Here is a 17,195-nt window from a genome sequence, read left to right as displayed (position 1 = left end):
TTCTTATTGGTTCTTTCAGAAAGTAAAAGGAATGATTCATAAAGAAATGTGTTTTGTCATAAACTCAAGTTTTAGATTCCCTAAATCTTTGCTACATGATGGTTCAAACCTTTGATTTTTCAAACTTAGGATATTGGATCTCCAGTGATAACCAGAAACCTCCTTAATAGAAGTACTTAAGTCTAGCTTATATTTGATTACAAAGTAAATAGTTTTACTAGACACTAATTAAATCACGACTTATTAAGTAAAATGGGTCTGTTTACACTGAACACTTTCTGTGTCCCATGCTTATTGGACTCTTTAAAGTCATAAGTTCGAAACTTAAGTCTAAAAGTCATCTTTCTATTCCAGAGTTCACTGTAATAGAAGATGAAGTTTGAAATTTGAAAGGTATATAACATCGTGTTGGAAAGATATGAGGATAATAAAATCATTTCATATCTCGGGCAATATTGAAAGCACAAAAAAGGCAGACCACATTTTGGAAATGGCAGGACAAGGGCAATTTTGGGATTATTATCTCTAGAAATTTACTTTTAAAATTAGGTTGACAAATAAACGGAGCAAATTATATCAAAAATCAAGACGACTTTCAGGTCGTCCTGCATACTGTCATGTTTCGTGGGACACCCTGTACCTAAGTGATTTGTGAAAGCATATTAAAAGACGACATTTAAAAGTATTGAAGTAACATTTGAACAGTAATATTTGAGTTGGTAGAAACTATATTGATAAAATGTAAACAAAATAGCTATTTTAAGATTCTTCTTTAATTTGACTTATAATAGATAAATTTTTACCTGAAGTTAATCAAACCAATTATTACCTAATTTCAAAATGGAAAACAAGGGCCGTAAAGCACCCTGCTTAATATTACCTTTTCCACTGCCAGTGAAAAGAAATAAAATGATTAGGATTTGAGTGGAGAAAGGATAGTTGAGGAAAGGGGAGAGAGACTTAAATTTCAAATTAGAAATATTAATTAATTGAAACGGAATTAAAGATTGGAAGAGTTTTAGAAAAATGTGTAATCTTCTACCAATAAAAAAGTGTGGAGAGGTTTTGATCTTATTGGGAGTTAGTTTGAAAGAGAAGGAGTGGAGGGGGAAGAGGGGAGAGAAGCCGGATTTGGTTTCTATATCTGAATTCATCAGATATCTTGAATACACTGAACTATAGAATATGCCAATTGGGATTAAAGAAATAGATAAATGGATTATGTTTTAAAGAAAAAATTATAAATCTAATCTAGGAGACAAGGTTGCTCGCAAATTTGAAATTTTGAATCTTAAAATATATTTTTAACCTCTGTAACTTAAATTTAAAAAAAACTCTTTCCTTGGAGTAACTATTTTCTGTTAATTTTTTATAAACTTTTTTTTCTTAATAGAACTTTGCTACATTTAATTCAAATTCATCAATGAAAAAAAAAAATATTAGGTTCGAGTGCAGAATGGCATTTTCTAGCTTTACCACAGGGGCCATGTAAATTAAGGAACCTTACAAAAATTGGACCTGTTTGATATTTCACTCTGAGTTGGGAAAGAAAACAGATAGCTTTTATATTATATTCATGGATTTTTTTCTTTCTTAAAAAGTGCTTTGTAAATAATTTTTAAAATATTGATATTAAGAAAAAGTACAGAAAAACCTTGGAAACTGACGTGCATCGTTAAATTTCCTGAGAAAATTACGTGGTTATTAACAAATAATTAAAGGAAGTTTAAATGTCGCAAATGTTAAGGTGTTTTAACAAATTTAAGATCAGTAAATTATCTCTGTAGTTATGTAATAAATATCAGGTAACACAATATTCTGTAAACCTGCAGTACGTTGTATATTGTTGACTATCTGTGTTTGTAAACTTCTACGTAAACCCATTATTCATTCGAACTACATTTCAAATGAATACATGCAACAAATATAAAAATCCCCTCATTTGTTAACCTGAACATACCTAGTTATATATGAATATGAGCTATGGAATATGATTAACTACGCTGTAAACATGTGAAATGTGTGTGGAGATAGCTTAACTACATTATATCTATCCTCGCTAATCTTATCAATACGTACATTAAACTTGTAATTACGTCGATTCATGTTAACTTGTAACATAAGATATCTAAAACAAAGTAGTAAATACAGAAACTCCACTTTGATTACACTCTAGAGTAATTGCATCCTCCTTACAGCATACTGGCTGAGATCGTACCTCGGTATTTGGTAAAGATTGATTAAGAGCTTATTTGATAGCTAAACTGTGTCCTTATTGAAACATAGGGGTTGAGATCATACCTTGGTATTTGGTATAGATAAAGATAAAAAAGATACTTTCAAAAAGCGAATAAAAGATATAACTTTGCTTAATTCATTCAATAAAAGCTAACTTTTAAGAATACAGGTTTTAAATTTTGGAACCTTCATGAATTTCATACCAAGTTTAGATAAAACTATTACAAATTTGTTTTCCTGTCTTTGGATATGCAATAATTGAATTATTGAACATTTACTCAAAAAAAAAACTATATCCTTGCCACAATCTCAGATTTTTAGTCTCTATTTCTTTGCAACCCAATGTAGACCTTAGATATTTCAAACTTTGAATTTTGTTGGATCATTAAATAATTCAACCTTTTAAATATCAAATTCGTGTTGTTTTTATAATTGGGTGCTTAAAATTCTTGATACACAAATAAATGTTTTTCATAGATAATTTTCCAAACTTTATTTACTTACAATCAAAGTGAAATGGAGATATCCAAAAAAGAGATGATCTTATAAAAAAATGTTTATCTGATCGAGTGAACCAAAATGTTTTTGTCTGCACTCCAAAATTCAAAAAGATAGCTATATATGTATATTTGTTAAAATAAATTCGAAATATAAGGAAGACGATTTCACAGACTCAAATGCCGATGTTAATTCTCTAGATGTGTGTGTACACAGGATCCATTTCCTCCATGAAGCACACCACACATGTAGCCTTCGCTCCTCACCATCTCTACACCTCCCGGTATTCAGTCAGCTATAAACACTCAAGACATTCACAACTCCATCTCAACCCTGGCTCCTTCATGATGATGATGCAGATACTCAGTGCAATGCACCTGTTGATCTGCCCCACCAACATTGAAATCTTTATTTTTTCAGTTTTTAGCTTTGAATATAGGTTAAACCGGGTCACATCTTATGACCCACTGACAGAAAAAGCTGATTTAACTAAAAGTCTGATCTTAAGTAACTTTTCTTCTTCGAGCCTAGAGTTTAAAACTAAATAGCATAAAGGTATTATTTATGTCTTAAAATGTGATTTTTCCTCTTTCCTCCATTCCTTCATTACTCCATTATTCCATTGTTCCATTGCGAAATTTCTGCATTACTCCAAATTACTCCATTCCTCCAATTTTCCATTCCTCCATCCTTCATTCGTCCATTCCTTCACCTATTCATTCGTCCTTTCCTTGTTTTACTCATTCGTCCTTTCCTTCATTTACTTATTTGTCCATTCCTTCATTTATACATTCGTCCATTCGTCCATTTCTGTATTTCTCCATTCTTCCATTCCTTTATTTCCAACCTTCTTTTCTTCATTCCTTCATTCTTTATTTCCTTCATTTACTTCATTCCTTCATTATACTTCCACTCCTTCATTCCTCCATTCCTCCATTTAACTTCCATATTTATCTATTTTCCTATTATTCTCCCATTCCAATTCATTTCCTTTATCATACTTCCAAATTCCTCCATTCCGAACTATTTCCTTCATTATTCTTCCATTTTTCCATTCCAAATCATTTCCTTCATTATTCTTCCATTTCTCCATTCTGAACCATTTCCTTCCTTATTCTTCCATTTTTCAATTCCGAACCATTTCCTTCATTATTCTTCCATTTCTCCATTCCGAACCATTTCCTTCCTTATTCTTTCGTTTCTCCTTTCCGAACCATTTTCTTCATTATTCTTCTATTTCTCCATTCCGCACCATTTCCTTCATTATTCTTCTATTTCTCCATTCCGAACCATTTCCTTCATTATTGTTCAGTTTCTCCAAATTCCGAACCATTTCCTTCATTAATTATTATTCTGTATTTCCATTCCGAACCATTTCCTTCATAATTATTCCATTTCTCCATTCTGAACCATTTCCTGATTCTTCCATTTTTCAATTCCGAACCATTTCCTTCATGTTATTTCTTCCATTTCTTCAAATTCCGAACCATTTCCTTTATTATTCTTCCATCTATCCATTCCAATTCATTTCCTTCAATATTCTTCCGTTTCTCCATTCCGAACCATTTCCTTCATTCCTCCATAGTGCATTTTCAATTTTCCTCCTTTCTTCTATTCTTCCACTCATATGCTAATTAATTCAATTTCAACATATAAAGATAATTTTGAAGACGACATTCGTACCCTTTGTTGGTTTTGACAGCTATTCCTTCCTTTTATTTTAGCAGGGATATTTTTTTGAATTTAAAATGATTTGTTAAAAAAAATATTAATTTTAGATAATCGAATTTTTTTAATGTTAATTAAAAAAAGTATTTTTAATTTATGTAAAGTAACTCATCCCTGTGAGTCACTAGCAGACGGAATCAGGCAGGGAAATGGTTGATAAACAAAGCATAAAGGTGGAACCAGGCAGTCGTGGGAGTCAGGCAGTAGTATAGCTTGTCTAGCCTTTAAACTTACAACAGCAACTTAAATTTACAAGGTTATATTATTTCTTTATCAAAATATATACTGACAATTTGTTACCAGGTGAGCCATGTTATATCCCATCAAAGAATTCCGATATAAAGAATTAGACTTCTGAAGTTCAGAGAAAACTGTACAGAATTTATACTGTCTGTTCCTACATATTCATGCTTCCCTGCAACTATAAGTCTTTCTTTTTTTGACAAAGCATTATGATAAGTCACTGAAAGACCATGGTATTCAAAGCAGAAGACTTAAGTAAAAGAGTTTAATAAGTCGTTTTTACAGTCTCACCCTGTGTGCAATAACCCTGTATACTTCAGATATGTTAGACTGTTTTAAGAGACTGCAAACGTATTTTTCCTCCCTCCATGTAAAGATGGCATTTGCCGAATTCACAACGGTACCCAAAAGCGTTGTTTTATCTTAAATATGCAATATATATAATTTGCAATATGCGTGTTTTTAAATGAAACTGTTAATTTTCACTTGAGAATTTTTGCTCACAAGTAACAATGGAGAAATAAACAGAATAACAACGTTCCACATTTTTATCAGATTAAGGTTTCAATTGTAAATCGGGCATTGCACGGAGGGTCATCTATAATTACGCTGACAGTCCCTTCTATTTGTTTGTATTCAATAAAACTTAAGTTAAAAGTTTTATACTACGACGAAGTAGATATATACTTACTTGCCTTCTACATTTGCGTGATATCCAATCATTAACTTTATCCATATGTGTTCTCTTTTTAAAGAAAATAAGTTTTTTACAACTCTGATTTTCTAATCCCTATATCTTTGCAACCCAGCCTTAGATGTGCAAACTAGCTCTGTTTTGATCAAATAATCTAAGTTTTAAATATCAAAGGTTTACACCATCAGGTTGCAGAGATATAGGGATTAAAAAAGTTGAGTTTGAGACAAAGACTCAATCCCTTTGCTGCAGAAATACGTGCAGATATAGAAAATATTACAATAATAACTTTGAACTTGAAAAAGAGACAGTGATAACCAAAAACAATTGAATGGGAAGACGACATTTACTAAACTATTTAAATTTATGTAATGTTATTACAAAGCAAAAAGTTTGACTAGACAGTTTTTAAATCACTAATTTTGTGAAATGGGTCTGTTTACACTGAACAATGGCTAATTTCATGTTCAATGGAGTATTGTCTATTCAAATTCAAAACATGAATAAACATGTCGTCTTTCTATTCAACAGTTTACGATTCCCACTGTATGCTGGAAATCAAATTTTTAATATAGTAATGTTAAAAATACAATTTTCATTAACTTCACATTAACATTATGTCGTCTTCACACTAACAATATTTTATGCAGCTCCTTCAAGATGATGGGAGCTGTACAGCCTAAGACTCCAGGAGCTGTTCTAGCGGGACTTCAACAACATGGAGCAGCAGTGGGAGCTAAGTAGGATATTCATTAATCCAAATTTCAATTTTACAAATTTCCAATTTTTTTATGCTAATTATTTGCTTTTCTTACAATATGAAAAAGTTTGACGCTGAGTAAAAATGTTTGTAAAAAAAAGTGATCGATCAAAAACGGTCTTTTTTTGTTCGTTTTACTCTTACGATAAAACTATTGCAAAATTTAATAAAAGGTGAAATTTCACAGGATAAAGTTCTTAATAGATAATTAGTTAAAGATCACCCCCTTTAGGTTTGTTTAAAATTAATTTATTTAGATTATTGTTTTAATGTGAGAAAATATAATATTTTTATATTTTAAGGAAAATGATGATTTGGGAGTTCAAGCATGCTAAACAGGCAGTTTTAAGTGGAGTGTACATAACCCTGTACAATAAAGAAAGAGAACTAGAGTGTACAAGGTATAGTTATGTTTCAAGTGAAGTGTACATAACCCCGTACAATAAAGAGAGAGAACAAGAGTGTACAAGGTTTAGTTATGTTTCAAGTGGAGTGTACATAACCCAGTACAATAAATAGAGAGAACTAGAGTGTACAAGGTATAACATATGTTTCAAGTGGAGTGTACATAACCTTGTACAATAAAGAGAGAGAACTAGAGTGTACAAGGTATAGTTATGCTACAAGTGGAGTGTACATAACTAGAGAACTAGAGTGTACAAGGTATAGTTATGTTTCAAGTGGAGTGTACATAACTCCGTACAATAAAGAGAGAGAACAAGAGTGTACAAGGTATAGTTATGTTTCAAGTGGAGTGCACATAACCCTGTACAATAAATAGAGAGAACTAGAGTGTACAAGGTATAACATATGTTTCAAGTGGAGTGTACATAACCTTGTAGAAGATGGGGATTTAAAGGTCTAGTTAGAACAGGGGCAGGGCAGTGCATCCTGCTGCCTGGGCGGTCTGGGGGGCCCATAATGGGGTCTCTTGCAGATTTCACTTCCTTATGATTCCTTACAAGGTATAACATATGTTTCAAGTGGAGTGTACATAACCCTGTACAATAAAGAGAGAGAACTAGAGTGTACAAGGTATAGTTATGTTTCAAGTGGAGTGTACATAACCTTGTACAATAAAGAGAGAGAACTAGAGTGTACAAGGTATAGTTATGCTACAAGTGGAGTGTACATAACCCCGTACAATAAAGAGAGAGAACAAGAGTGTACAAGGTTTAGTTATGTTTCAAGTGGAGTGTACATAACCTTGTACAATAAAGAGAGAGAACTAGAGTGTACAAGGTATAGTTATGCTACAAGTGGAGTGTACATAACCCTGTACAATAAAAAGAGATAACTAGATTTTACAAGGTATAACATATGTTTCAAGTGGAGTGTACATAACCCTGTACAATAAAGAGAGAAAACTAGAGTGTCCAAGGTATAGTTATGTTACAAGTGGAGTGTACATAACCCTGTACAATAAAGAGAGAGAACTAGAGTGTACAAGGTATAACATATGTTTCAAGTGGAGTGTACATAACCCCGTACAATGAAGAGAAAGAACTAGAGTGTACAAGGTATAGTTATGTTTCAAGTGGAGTGTACATAACCTTGTACAATAAAGAGAGAGTACTAGAGTGTACAAGGTACAGTTATGTTTCAAGTGGAATGTACATAATCCTGTACAATAAAGAAAGAGATCTAGAGTGCACAAGGTATAGCATATGTTTCAATTGGAGTGTACATAACCCTGTACAATAAAGAGAGAGAACTAGAGTGTGCAAGGTATAGCATATGTTTCAAGTGGAGTGTACATAACCCTGTACAATAAAGAAAGATAACTAGAGTGTACAAGGTATAGCATATGTTTCAAGTGGAGTGTACATAACCCTGTACAATAAAGAGAGAAAACTAGAGTGTACAAGGTATAGTTATGTTACAAGTGGAGTGTACATAACCCTGTACAATAAAGAGAAAGAACTAGAGTGTACAAGGTATAGCATATGTTTCAAGTGGAGTGTACATAACCCCGTACAATAAAGAGAAAGAACTAGAGTGTACAAGGTATAGTTATGTTTCAAGTAGTGTGTGCATAACCCTGTACAATAAAGAGAGAGAACTAGAGTGTACAAGGTATAGTTATGTTACAAGTGGAGTGTACATAACCCTGTACAATAAAGAGAGAGTACTAGAGTGTACAAGGTATAGTTATGTTTCAAGTCGAATTTTCATAACCGTGTACAATAAAGAGAAAAAATTAGAGTGACCAGTGTACAATATAATTATGGTGAAAAGCCATGTTTCAAGTAGAGTGTACATAACACTGTACAATAAAGAGAAAGAACTGAAGTGGATTGTACACTACATTTTGGACAATGAAATATGTCAAAATTGTGCAAATCACAAAATTCAGTTTTAATTGGTCGATAAGGAAAGAAAATAATCATCATTTGACTGTTTTCTGCTTTCCACTGTACTAGCTACAGAAAAGGGTTTTCTGAACTATACAAAGAAACTTTAGATTTAATGAAATTTATTTAGGATTGGTCGCTTCTCAAGATGCTTCTGCAACCATCTGTACGCTAAGCACACCTTGAAGAGACTCAAAAATAACCGGTTTGGCAAGAATCCTTGTACAGAGCAGGTACAGTACATGAGATTCAATATGTCCAGGTTTTATAACGGACAAACAGGGGTTTAAATTTTCTTGATTTTTAAGGTTTAACATGTTATCTAAGAGGTTGGAAAAAAATACAGTGGATTAAGTTTGAAAACTACTTGTTCATGTAAATGTTCGGAGTGGATAAATTACGTCCATTTACATTTGGTCAATTTACATTTCGTCAACTTACATTTGGTCCATTTACATTTCGTCAACTTACATTTTGTCAATTTATATTTGGTCAATTTGCATTTCGTCAATTTACATTTGGTCAACTTACATTTGGTCCATTTACATTTCGTCAACTTACATTTGGTCCATTTACATTTCGTCAACTTACATTATGTCAATTTACATTTGGTCAACCTTACATTTCGTCAATTACTACATTTAAGGTAATTTACATTTCGTCAATTAATAAATTTCGTCAAGGGTGACAATGGCCAAAATTTTTGTAAATTTTCATAGTTGGTCAACTTTCGGGCTAATTTCATCTTGTCCAGCACGAAAAAGAATATTTTGGTAGATTGTCAGAACTTTAGGATCAACACCACAAATAATGGAGCTTTGGAGTCATGAAAGTAGATGAAACAAAAGGATTAGAACCAACCATAATTTGTGGAGAATTATCATTGGAGTGGAGTCATGGAACGGTAGATGAAACAACAGGATTAGAACTAACCATAATTTGTGGAGAATCATCATTGGGGTGGAATCATGGAACTGTAGATGAACTAACCATACTTTGTGTAGAATCATCATTGCAGTGGAGTCATGGAACCGTAGATGGAACAACAGGATTAGAACTAACCATAATTTGTGGAGAATCATCATTGGAGTGGAGTCATGGAACGGTAGATGAAACAATAGGATTAGAACTAACCATAATTTGTGGAGAATCATCATTGGAGTGGAGTCATGAAAGTAGATGAAACAACAGGATTAGAACTAACCATAATTTGTGGAGAATCATCATTGGAGTGGAGTCATGGAACGGTAGATGGAACAACACGATTGGAACTAACCATAACTTGCGTAGAATCATCATTGAGTGGAGTCATGGAACGGTAGATGGAACAACAAGATTGGAACTAACCATAATTTGTGGATGATCATCATTGGCTTTAAGAAAGAAGACAGCTTAGCAAGAACTAAACTGCAGGAAGTAAATTGACAAATGTAAGTTGACGAAATGTAAATTGACGAAATGTAAAATGTACCCACTCCATATATTAAAAAGGTGTAAGTGTGAAAATTTCTTGTACATATACATTACAGAGTGTAAGTGTGAAAACTATTTTTACATGTATATTACGGGGGTGTAAGTGTGAAAACAACTTATACATGTATATTAGAGGGGTGTAGGTGTGAAAATTTTTTATACATGTATATTACAGAGGTGTAAGTGTGAAAACAACTTATGCATGCATATTAGAGGGGTGTAAGTGTGAAAACTACTTATACATGTATATTACAGGGGTGTAAGTGTGAAAACTACTTGTACATGCATATTATAGGGGTGTAAGTGTAAAAACTTCTTGTACATGTATGTTACAGGGGTGTAAGTGTGAAAACTACTTGTACATGCATATTAAAGAGGTGTGAGTGTGAAATTTTTTTGTACATGTATATTACAGAGGATTAAGTGTGAAAACTTCTAGTAAATGTATATTACAGTGGCGTAAGTGTGAAAACTTCTTGTACATATATAATGCAGGGGTGTAAGTGTAAACACTATTTTTACACGTATACTACAATGTTGTAAGTGTGAAAACTACTTGTACATGTATAGTACAGGGGTGTAAGTGTGATCACTTCTTTCATATGAATATTACAGGGGTGTAGGTGTGAAAACTACTTGTACATGTATAGTACAGAGGTGTAAGTGTGAAAACTTCTTGTACATGTATATTATAGGGGTGTAAGTGTGAAAACTACTTGTACATGTATATTATAGGGGTTGTAAGTGTGAAAACTTCTTGTACATGAATGTTACAGAGGAGTAAGTGTGAAAACTTTTTTACATGTATATTACAATGGTGTAAGTGTGAAAACTATGTGTACATGTATATTACTGGGGTGTAAGTGTGAAATCTATGAGTACGTGTATATTATAGGGGTGTAAGTGTTAAAAGTACTTGTATTATGATAAAAAATAAACAGAATGAAAGGGTTTCATTGGGGGTTTTAAAAGACTTTTTATTTTAGTTTGATACGTTTAATGTTTAAAGAAGCTCTAGAAGAGATGAATAATTAGATTCAATTGAATATTTTAATTCTAGGTTGGATATGAAATGTTAAAAGAACTAGAAGAACAAAATAATAAGACTGATCGAATATTAAAATTCCAGGTTTTGATGTGAATGAATGGAGACCTCTATGCCGTTGTAAGCATCCCCACGCCGAGCATTCAGCTGATAAAAAACGATGTAAAACCTGTACTTGTCCTGGGTAAGGAGTCATCAGCTGATAAAAAAGCTGTACAACCTGTGTGCCAGACATTTAAAAGAGTATCATTGAACAAAACTCCCATGTTTCCTTTTTGGGGTCTTAACATTTTGATTTTGATTTAAGAGATTCGAAAAAATGGAGAATATAAATTAAAAACATAAAAAAAGATTTCATAACAAAAACATTGATATCCACAAAACTGCCTAACCCCATTCGTGAAACCCGAGTTCTAAAACCGGTTTTCATAACGATACCTTGTCTTACGTTTTTGGGCTCTGTAGTTGTCGCAGGTAAAGACAAACTAAAGGGTTTGTGGACGTAATTTCACGTGCCCGGTGCCCCAATTAGTGAGAGTGAGAGTGGGATTGTCGATTCACATTTGTACCCAAAAACTTTTTCTGATTAATTGTACGAATTAGATACCCATGTTTTTGTTTTTGGAAATTGATTTTATTTCTGACTTCGCTTTCAAAACAAATCTTATATTTTCCTGTGTAAATAGAATTATTGTAATAATTTATATATAAATTTTTAGGTTTATCATTAACTGAAGATAATTTTTACTGCATCTTAAATCCTTTTTTAAAGAAAACAAAATTTTAGTTTTTTACTTCTTTTGCTTTTTAGGTTTATCAGCGACTTTCTCTGCTTAAGTTGTGACGGAAAGTGGGAAGAGCATGAAGTAAGGTTAGAAATAAAAAAATAAGAAATAGAAAATTTTTTAAATCAAAATTAAATCAAAAATACAATGCCAATCATAATTAAGATATAAATATTTTCCATCCACCTAGTCCCGAAAAAATATTTTAGTCGTTTACAACCCTAATAAAACTTAAAGGGACAGTAAGCGTAATTTCATGCGATTCTTCATGCAAAGATGACAATTCCCGATGCACAACGGTACCCTTATTAAAGCTTTGTCTGAGAATGTATGAATTAGATGTTAAATGATTATAATTTTAAAAACTGATTATTTTCAATATCTTCCATGTTATTTATCAGAATAAGGTTTCAAGGGTACCATTGTTAATCGGATATTATCATCTTTGCATGAAAAGTCAAGCACACATTAAAAAAATGTCAAAAAGAAATAAAAAAAACTAATAAAATTTATTTTCCCAGGTATGAGGATGAGACTGACCGGAAAGATGAAAATAAACCTGTCGGAGAAGATTTCTATCCTCTCAGTGATGTTCCAGAAATTCAGCAAGTAATTTACACTGCAGGGAGAAGAAAGTTTCAAACCGTGATTTAACCCAGACTTGACAATTTGTGTCAGGCTCAGAACAAAAGCATATTTAGAACTTTCTTCCTCTGTATTTAAAAAGAATAAATTCTTTATTTTCTTGTTGAATGCTCGTAATCTATGTAATAAAACAAGACATTTGTATATATATATATGTTGCGTATAGCCGGCCAAACGGCTGGGCCGATTGAGCTAGCATTTTTTGTGGACACTCATGGGTGGTCGGTGGGTGTTGCTAAAAGAAATTCGAAATTTAAAAAAAAAAATTTTGTGTGTAAATTTTTTAGTTCAATTTTTTTTCCACGGGCCCTTCAGCTAGTTTTAACAATCCTTATTTTAGATATTAGAGACTCTAAAAAGCCATTTTACCACTGAGGCAAACATTTAGAAACTTTAGACTTTGTTTCAATGGATGAGTAGTTTGTTCTGTATTCTAAAGTCTCAGAATATACTGGTTTGAAGATTTCTATTATCTTGTTTGCGGATTTATTCCTTGGTAGGAAAGACGACATTGTCTTAGCTACAATTTCAAAAAAGGTTATTTGAAAAAAATTCCATTTTCAGTTGATCTTTTAATTTCTCATGACTGTAATTATTTCAATTTAGGTGAAATTTCCATGAAATTTCACTCTAAAGATTTTAATTTAAGGAATTTCTAAAGCAGTTGGAAGAGGAAGAAAAACAGTTGGAAGCGAAGAAGAAAGAGGAGAAAGATCAATCTAAACCGTCAGAAGATCAATTAGAAGATACAAAAATCACATCGATAGGAGATCAATTAGCTCAGGTCAATTTTACTCAAATTTAAACCTGGTTTTTGAAAAATGGACTAGACAATTGCCATTTTTTTACTTGCTTATCCTTATGTTTTTGCAATTTGATTGTGAAAATCTTTGATACCTAAACTATAATATTTGAGCTATCATCAGGATACAAAGTTAAACGGATTACAGTGGTCGACGTTCTTATCAATACAACAAAGACGACATTTCTATTTAATATTTGATTTCTACCAAGATTTTTTCAACTAATAAATTTACAAGGGACAGCTTCCATGTTTATGTGGATTGTGTATCCATGTTTATGTGGATTGTGTACTGTGTATCCATGTTTATGTGGATTGTGTACTGTGTATCCATGTTTATGTGGATTGTGTACTGTGTATCCATGTTTATGTGGATTGTGTACTGTGTATCCATGTTTATGTGGATTGTGTACTGTGTATCCATGTTTATGTGTATTGTGTACTGTGTATCCATGTTTATGTGGATTGTGTACTGTATATCCATGCTGTTTGGAAGCTTGGTAGAAATAAAAAATATTCATTGTATTGATTTTTACGATGACGACTGCAGATAATCATATGTATTTATTGTTAACGAGAAAAGGCATCAATTACAGTGAGACCCAATAAAAAATGGAATAGGAAGACGGCTGGTGGACTCAAGTTTTGATTTTATGAATAAATATCAAGAAACATGAAACATCCTACAAACATTTTAAAAGTTGATTTTTAAGATACTTAAAAATTTTCTTGCATTTACTACATCATATAAACATAAGATTTTTAAATGCAGTCGCCATTTTCATTAGTTTAATCGGTCTCAATGTACCTCTCCTCCATTTTTCGTGAACACTTAATTTATTATCTACAGGGTGTCCCAATAAACATGTGAATTGAAAGATGACTTGAAAGTAGTCTTTGATTTCGATAGTTAATAAAAGGTGGTCTGTCTTCTATATTTATTTAAAATTGAAGGAGACATTAAACATTTGAACAATTTAATAATTGGGCATTTGTGCACATTTTTCTATAAATCCGTCAATTCTGATGATGTAAAAAGGGTAGACCACATTTTGGAATTCCCATATTTATTGGGATGCACCCTGTATAATAATCTCATTAATTTTGTCTAGGTTGCTGATGGATTGGGTCGAGTAGAGCTGACCCTGCCAGCTAGAGATAAACCAGAGAAAAGTGTTCGATTGATGAAGGAACGCGGCATGCTCAAGAAATATTAATAACACTTTATTCGCGCCTCCTTCCCTGGTAACTGATGACCTGGGAGTCGGCCATTTCAAATTAAAAAAAAAAATTTGATAGATTTATTTCAAATTGGTGCACTTTTGTGAGGTACACAAAATTAGGGCCAATCGGCCAGAAATATTTGGGTTTCTGGCCGATATATATATATATATAGAAGATAGGAACTGACAATGTATTTTCAGATGACTAAAGTAGCGTGTCCTGTTCACATGGAACTGTACCATTTAACAGCTTTGTCTGTCGGATTTCGAATAAGGAAGATATCAATGTCTTTTGGTTTGAAAATTAATCATTATTTCTTTACAACAGTGACTTTTTAGTTTTTCTGCAGAAACAATGGAGAAAATTGTCAGAATTTTGTTAAGCAAGAAAAACGACGATGTCTTCTACAATATAGATCTGATAAAGATTTGAGGGGTACAATTGTGAACTGGGAATACCCTCCTTAAATCCCTTTTAAAAAAACCATTAAATAGTTTCTGATTAGAAGAATTGTGAAAAGATATGCAGTTAGCGTTTAAAACATAAGTATCTCCGTCTTGTCTATATATTAACACTAAAAAACTTTGCCTTTCTTATCTAAACACTAACAGCCAAAGTGTAAATTAAGTTTTATATATTCGCAGAACTGAAGATACTGAATACTTGCCTCCAGCGCTAATTTTTAACTCCTTAATCTCTGTAACTTTAAAATTCAAATTTTGATAAAGCACAATCCATCAGATTTTGTCAATTTGAATTTGAGGCAAGTGTCCAAAATGCTTTCTTGTGATAAATATTTTAATTTTAAATGAATCCAAGTATAGTTAAACAATTTGCATTTTAAAAATATATATTTAACAATCAAATTTCTAGCAATAAATAATAAATATATATTTGTACGTGACGTCTAAGAAAGTATAAAACTACAGTTGAGAGGGGTTGACAAGATTATGGCAGATGTAATTAATGAATAATTGAACAGTGTACATGTTTTACGTTGTTCTGCTTGTACGGTTTGTACACTGCACAATCACAGTATGACAGATGTGATAAATCAATGATTATCAGCAAGTACAGCGTACAAGGTGTATATTGTACAGTGTTGTTTACATTGTACGGTGTAAATGTAAGTTTGCAGGCTAAACAGTTTGCACAATGTACAGTTTGTACGATGTACAACGTGTACAATGTACGGTGTGTTAATTGTTGTACAATAAATGTACACTGTACAGTTTGTACAATTTGTTCAAATGATTCATCGATATTTAATTCACATCAAATTTATTCCATTGTTTAAGTTTTCCCCTCTACAAGCTCTCACTCCTCTACTCTTTCCTATAAAATAAAATCACAAATTATTTTAAGTGTTGCAAATAGTTTTGTTTTATGAAAGTTTCATTAAATTCTATTTTAATTATGCTCTTACAGTTTGGGAACCAAAATCAAAATTCAGTAATATAAAATGTTCGACAGTATTTTTACTTATAAATATAAACAATAAACAGTGCTTAGAAATCTGGATCCGCTGGATTCAGATCCGCAAAAGTATGCGGATCCAGATCTGCAAAAGTATGCGGATCCACGGATCCGGATCCAATGGGCAAAATATCCAAAGGGCAAAATATCTATCAAAAACTGCAAAAAAATTTGTTTACTCCTCCCTGAAAATGAAGTACATCAAATTAGTAAACAAAGGAGTTGATTTTTGGCCAAACTCAAATTGTATAATCCCTAAAACTTTGCAACCTGATGGAGTAAACCTTTTCATCCCGAATATTTGATCTAACAGAACTCAAAGTTTGAAATTTATAAGACATGGGAATTATAAAATCCGAATTTGTGGCAAAGACTCAATTCCTTCAAACTGCTATTTTCATATTATTTCTTACCTGGTATAAATTCTTTCAGTAACAACATCATCAACCTAAACAATTTAATTTGATTTGCGAGTGGTTTTGAAATAAATAACATTTGACANCTTGTAAGAATAAAAAGGTTGCCAAAATCTTTAACATGATGAATGGTAGGCAGCGGCCCAAAGAAGTTACGTGCACATACCGCAATGAATTATAAGACAGAGAGAGCCAGTTCTAGACGCGGTGCTCGGCCCCCAAGCCTGTCCTAGCCGCAGCACTCGGCCCAGAAAGTGTCTTAACCTAACCTAACCCTAAAATATAAACTAATCTCTCTCTTCTTGTAATTCAACGCGGCAACTTCCTTGGGCAGCTACCTGACTAGTGGAAAAATCTATACAGGGTACCCTACAAAGGACTAAATGACTAAGTACCGGCATGATACTCTTAAAAGATAAATTTCATTTTTAACTTCAAAATACTCAATGGGCTGGTAACTGTTGTAGTGTGGATATAGAAATGAATGATTAATCTCGTTTCTGAAATCTCATCTTTGTGGGGTAACCCTGTAAGGTTTAAAGGGTAAGTGTCGTAAATAGTTGCATTATTAATGGATTTTATTAATTGTATCGATTTGACTTTAAAAATTGATTTCATTAATTTATCATTAATGAATTGATTAAACTGATCGATTGGTAGATGGATAGATAGATAGCTAGTATTACCTGACAGACACAAGTCATTTTGTCCTTGAAAAATTCCCTCACACAGGAGCTGTCCTTTCCTCCCTGAGCATAAATATTCAGGGTTATATATTCAATAATTAAACGGCCCACTGGGGTAGGGGGGGGGG

General features: G+C 32.5%; 1 protein-coding gene across 1 annotated transcript in view; it reads right to left on the bottom strand.

Moving 5' to 3' along the window:
- Window positions 1–15,326: 15,326 nt before the first annotated feature.
- LOC111710081 (myelin P2 protein) overlaps window positions 15,327–17,195 on the bottom strand; it is a gene marked incomplete in the record, with an annotated part of 3,987 nt that continues 2,118 nt past the window's right edge. The window contains 3 exon segments of the mRNA XM_023484104.1: window positions 15,327–15,824; window positions 16,379–16,413; window positions 17,068–17,130. Coding sequence (XP_023339872.1) covers window positions 15,815–15,824; window positions 16,379–16,413; window positions 17,068–17,130 — 108 coding nt within the window.

The sequence above is a fragment of the Eurytemora carolleeae genome, unplaced genomic scaffold, assembly GCF_000591075.1.
Source record: "Eurytemora carolleeae unplaced genomic scaffold, Eaff_2.0 scaffold1025, whole genome shotgun sequence".
NCBI classification, from domain to species: Eukaryota; Metazoa; Arthropoda; class Copepoda; order Calanoida; family Temoridae; genus Eurytemora; species Eurytemora carolleeae.
Note: the sequence above shows the minus strand (reverse complement) of the source record. Positions and strands in the feature narration are given on the sequence as shown.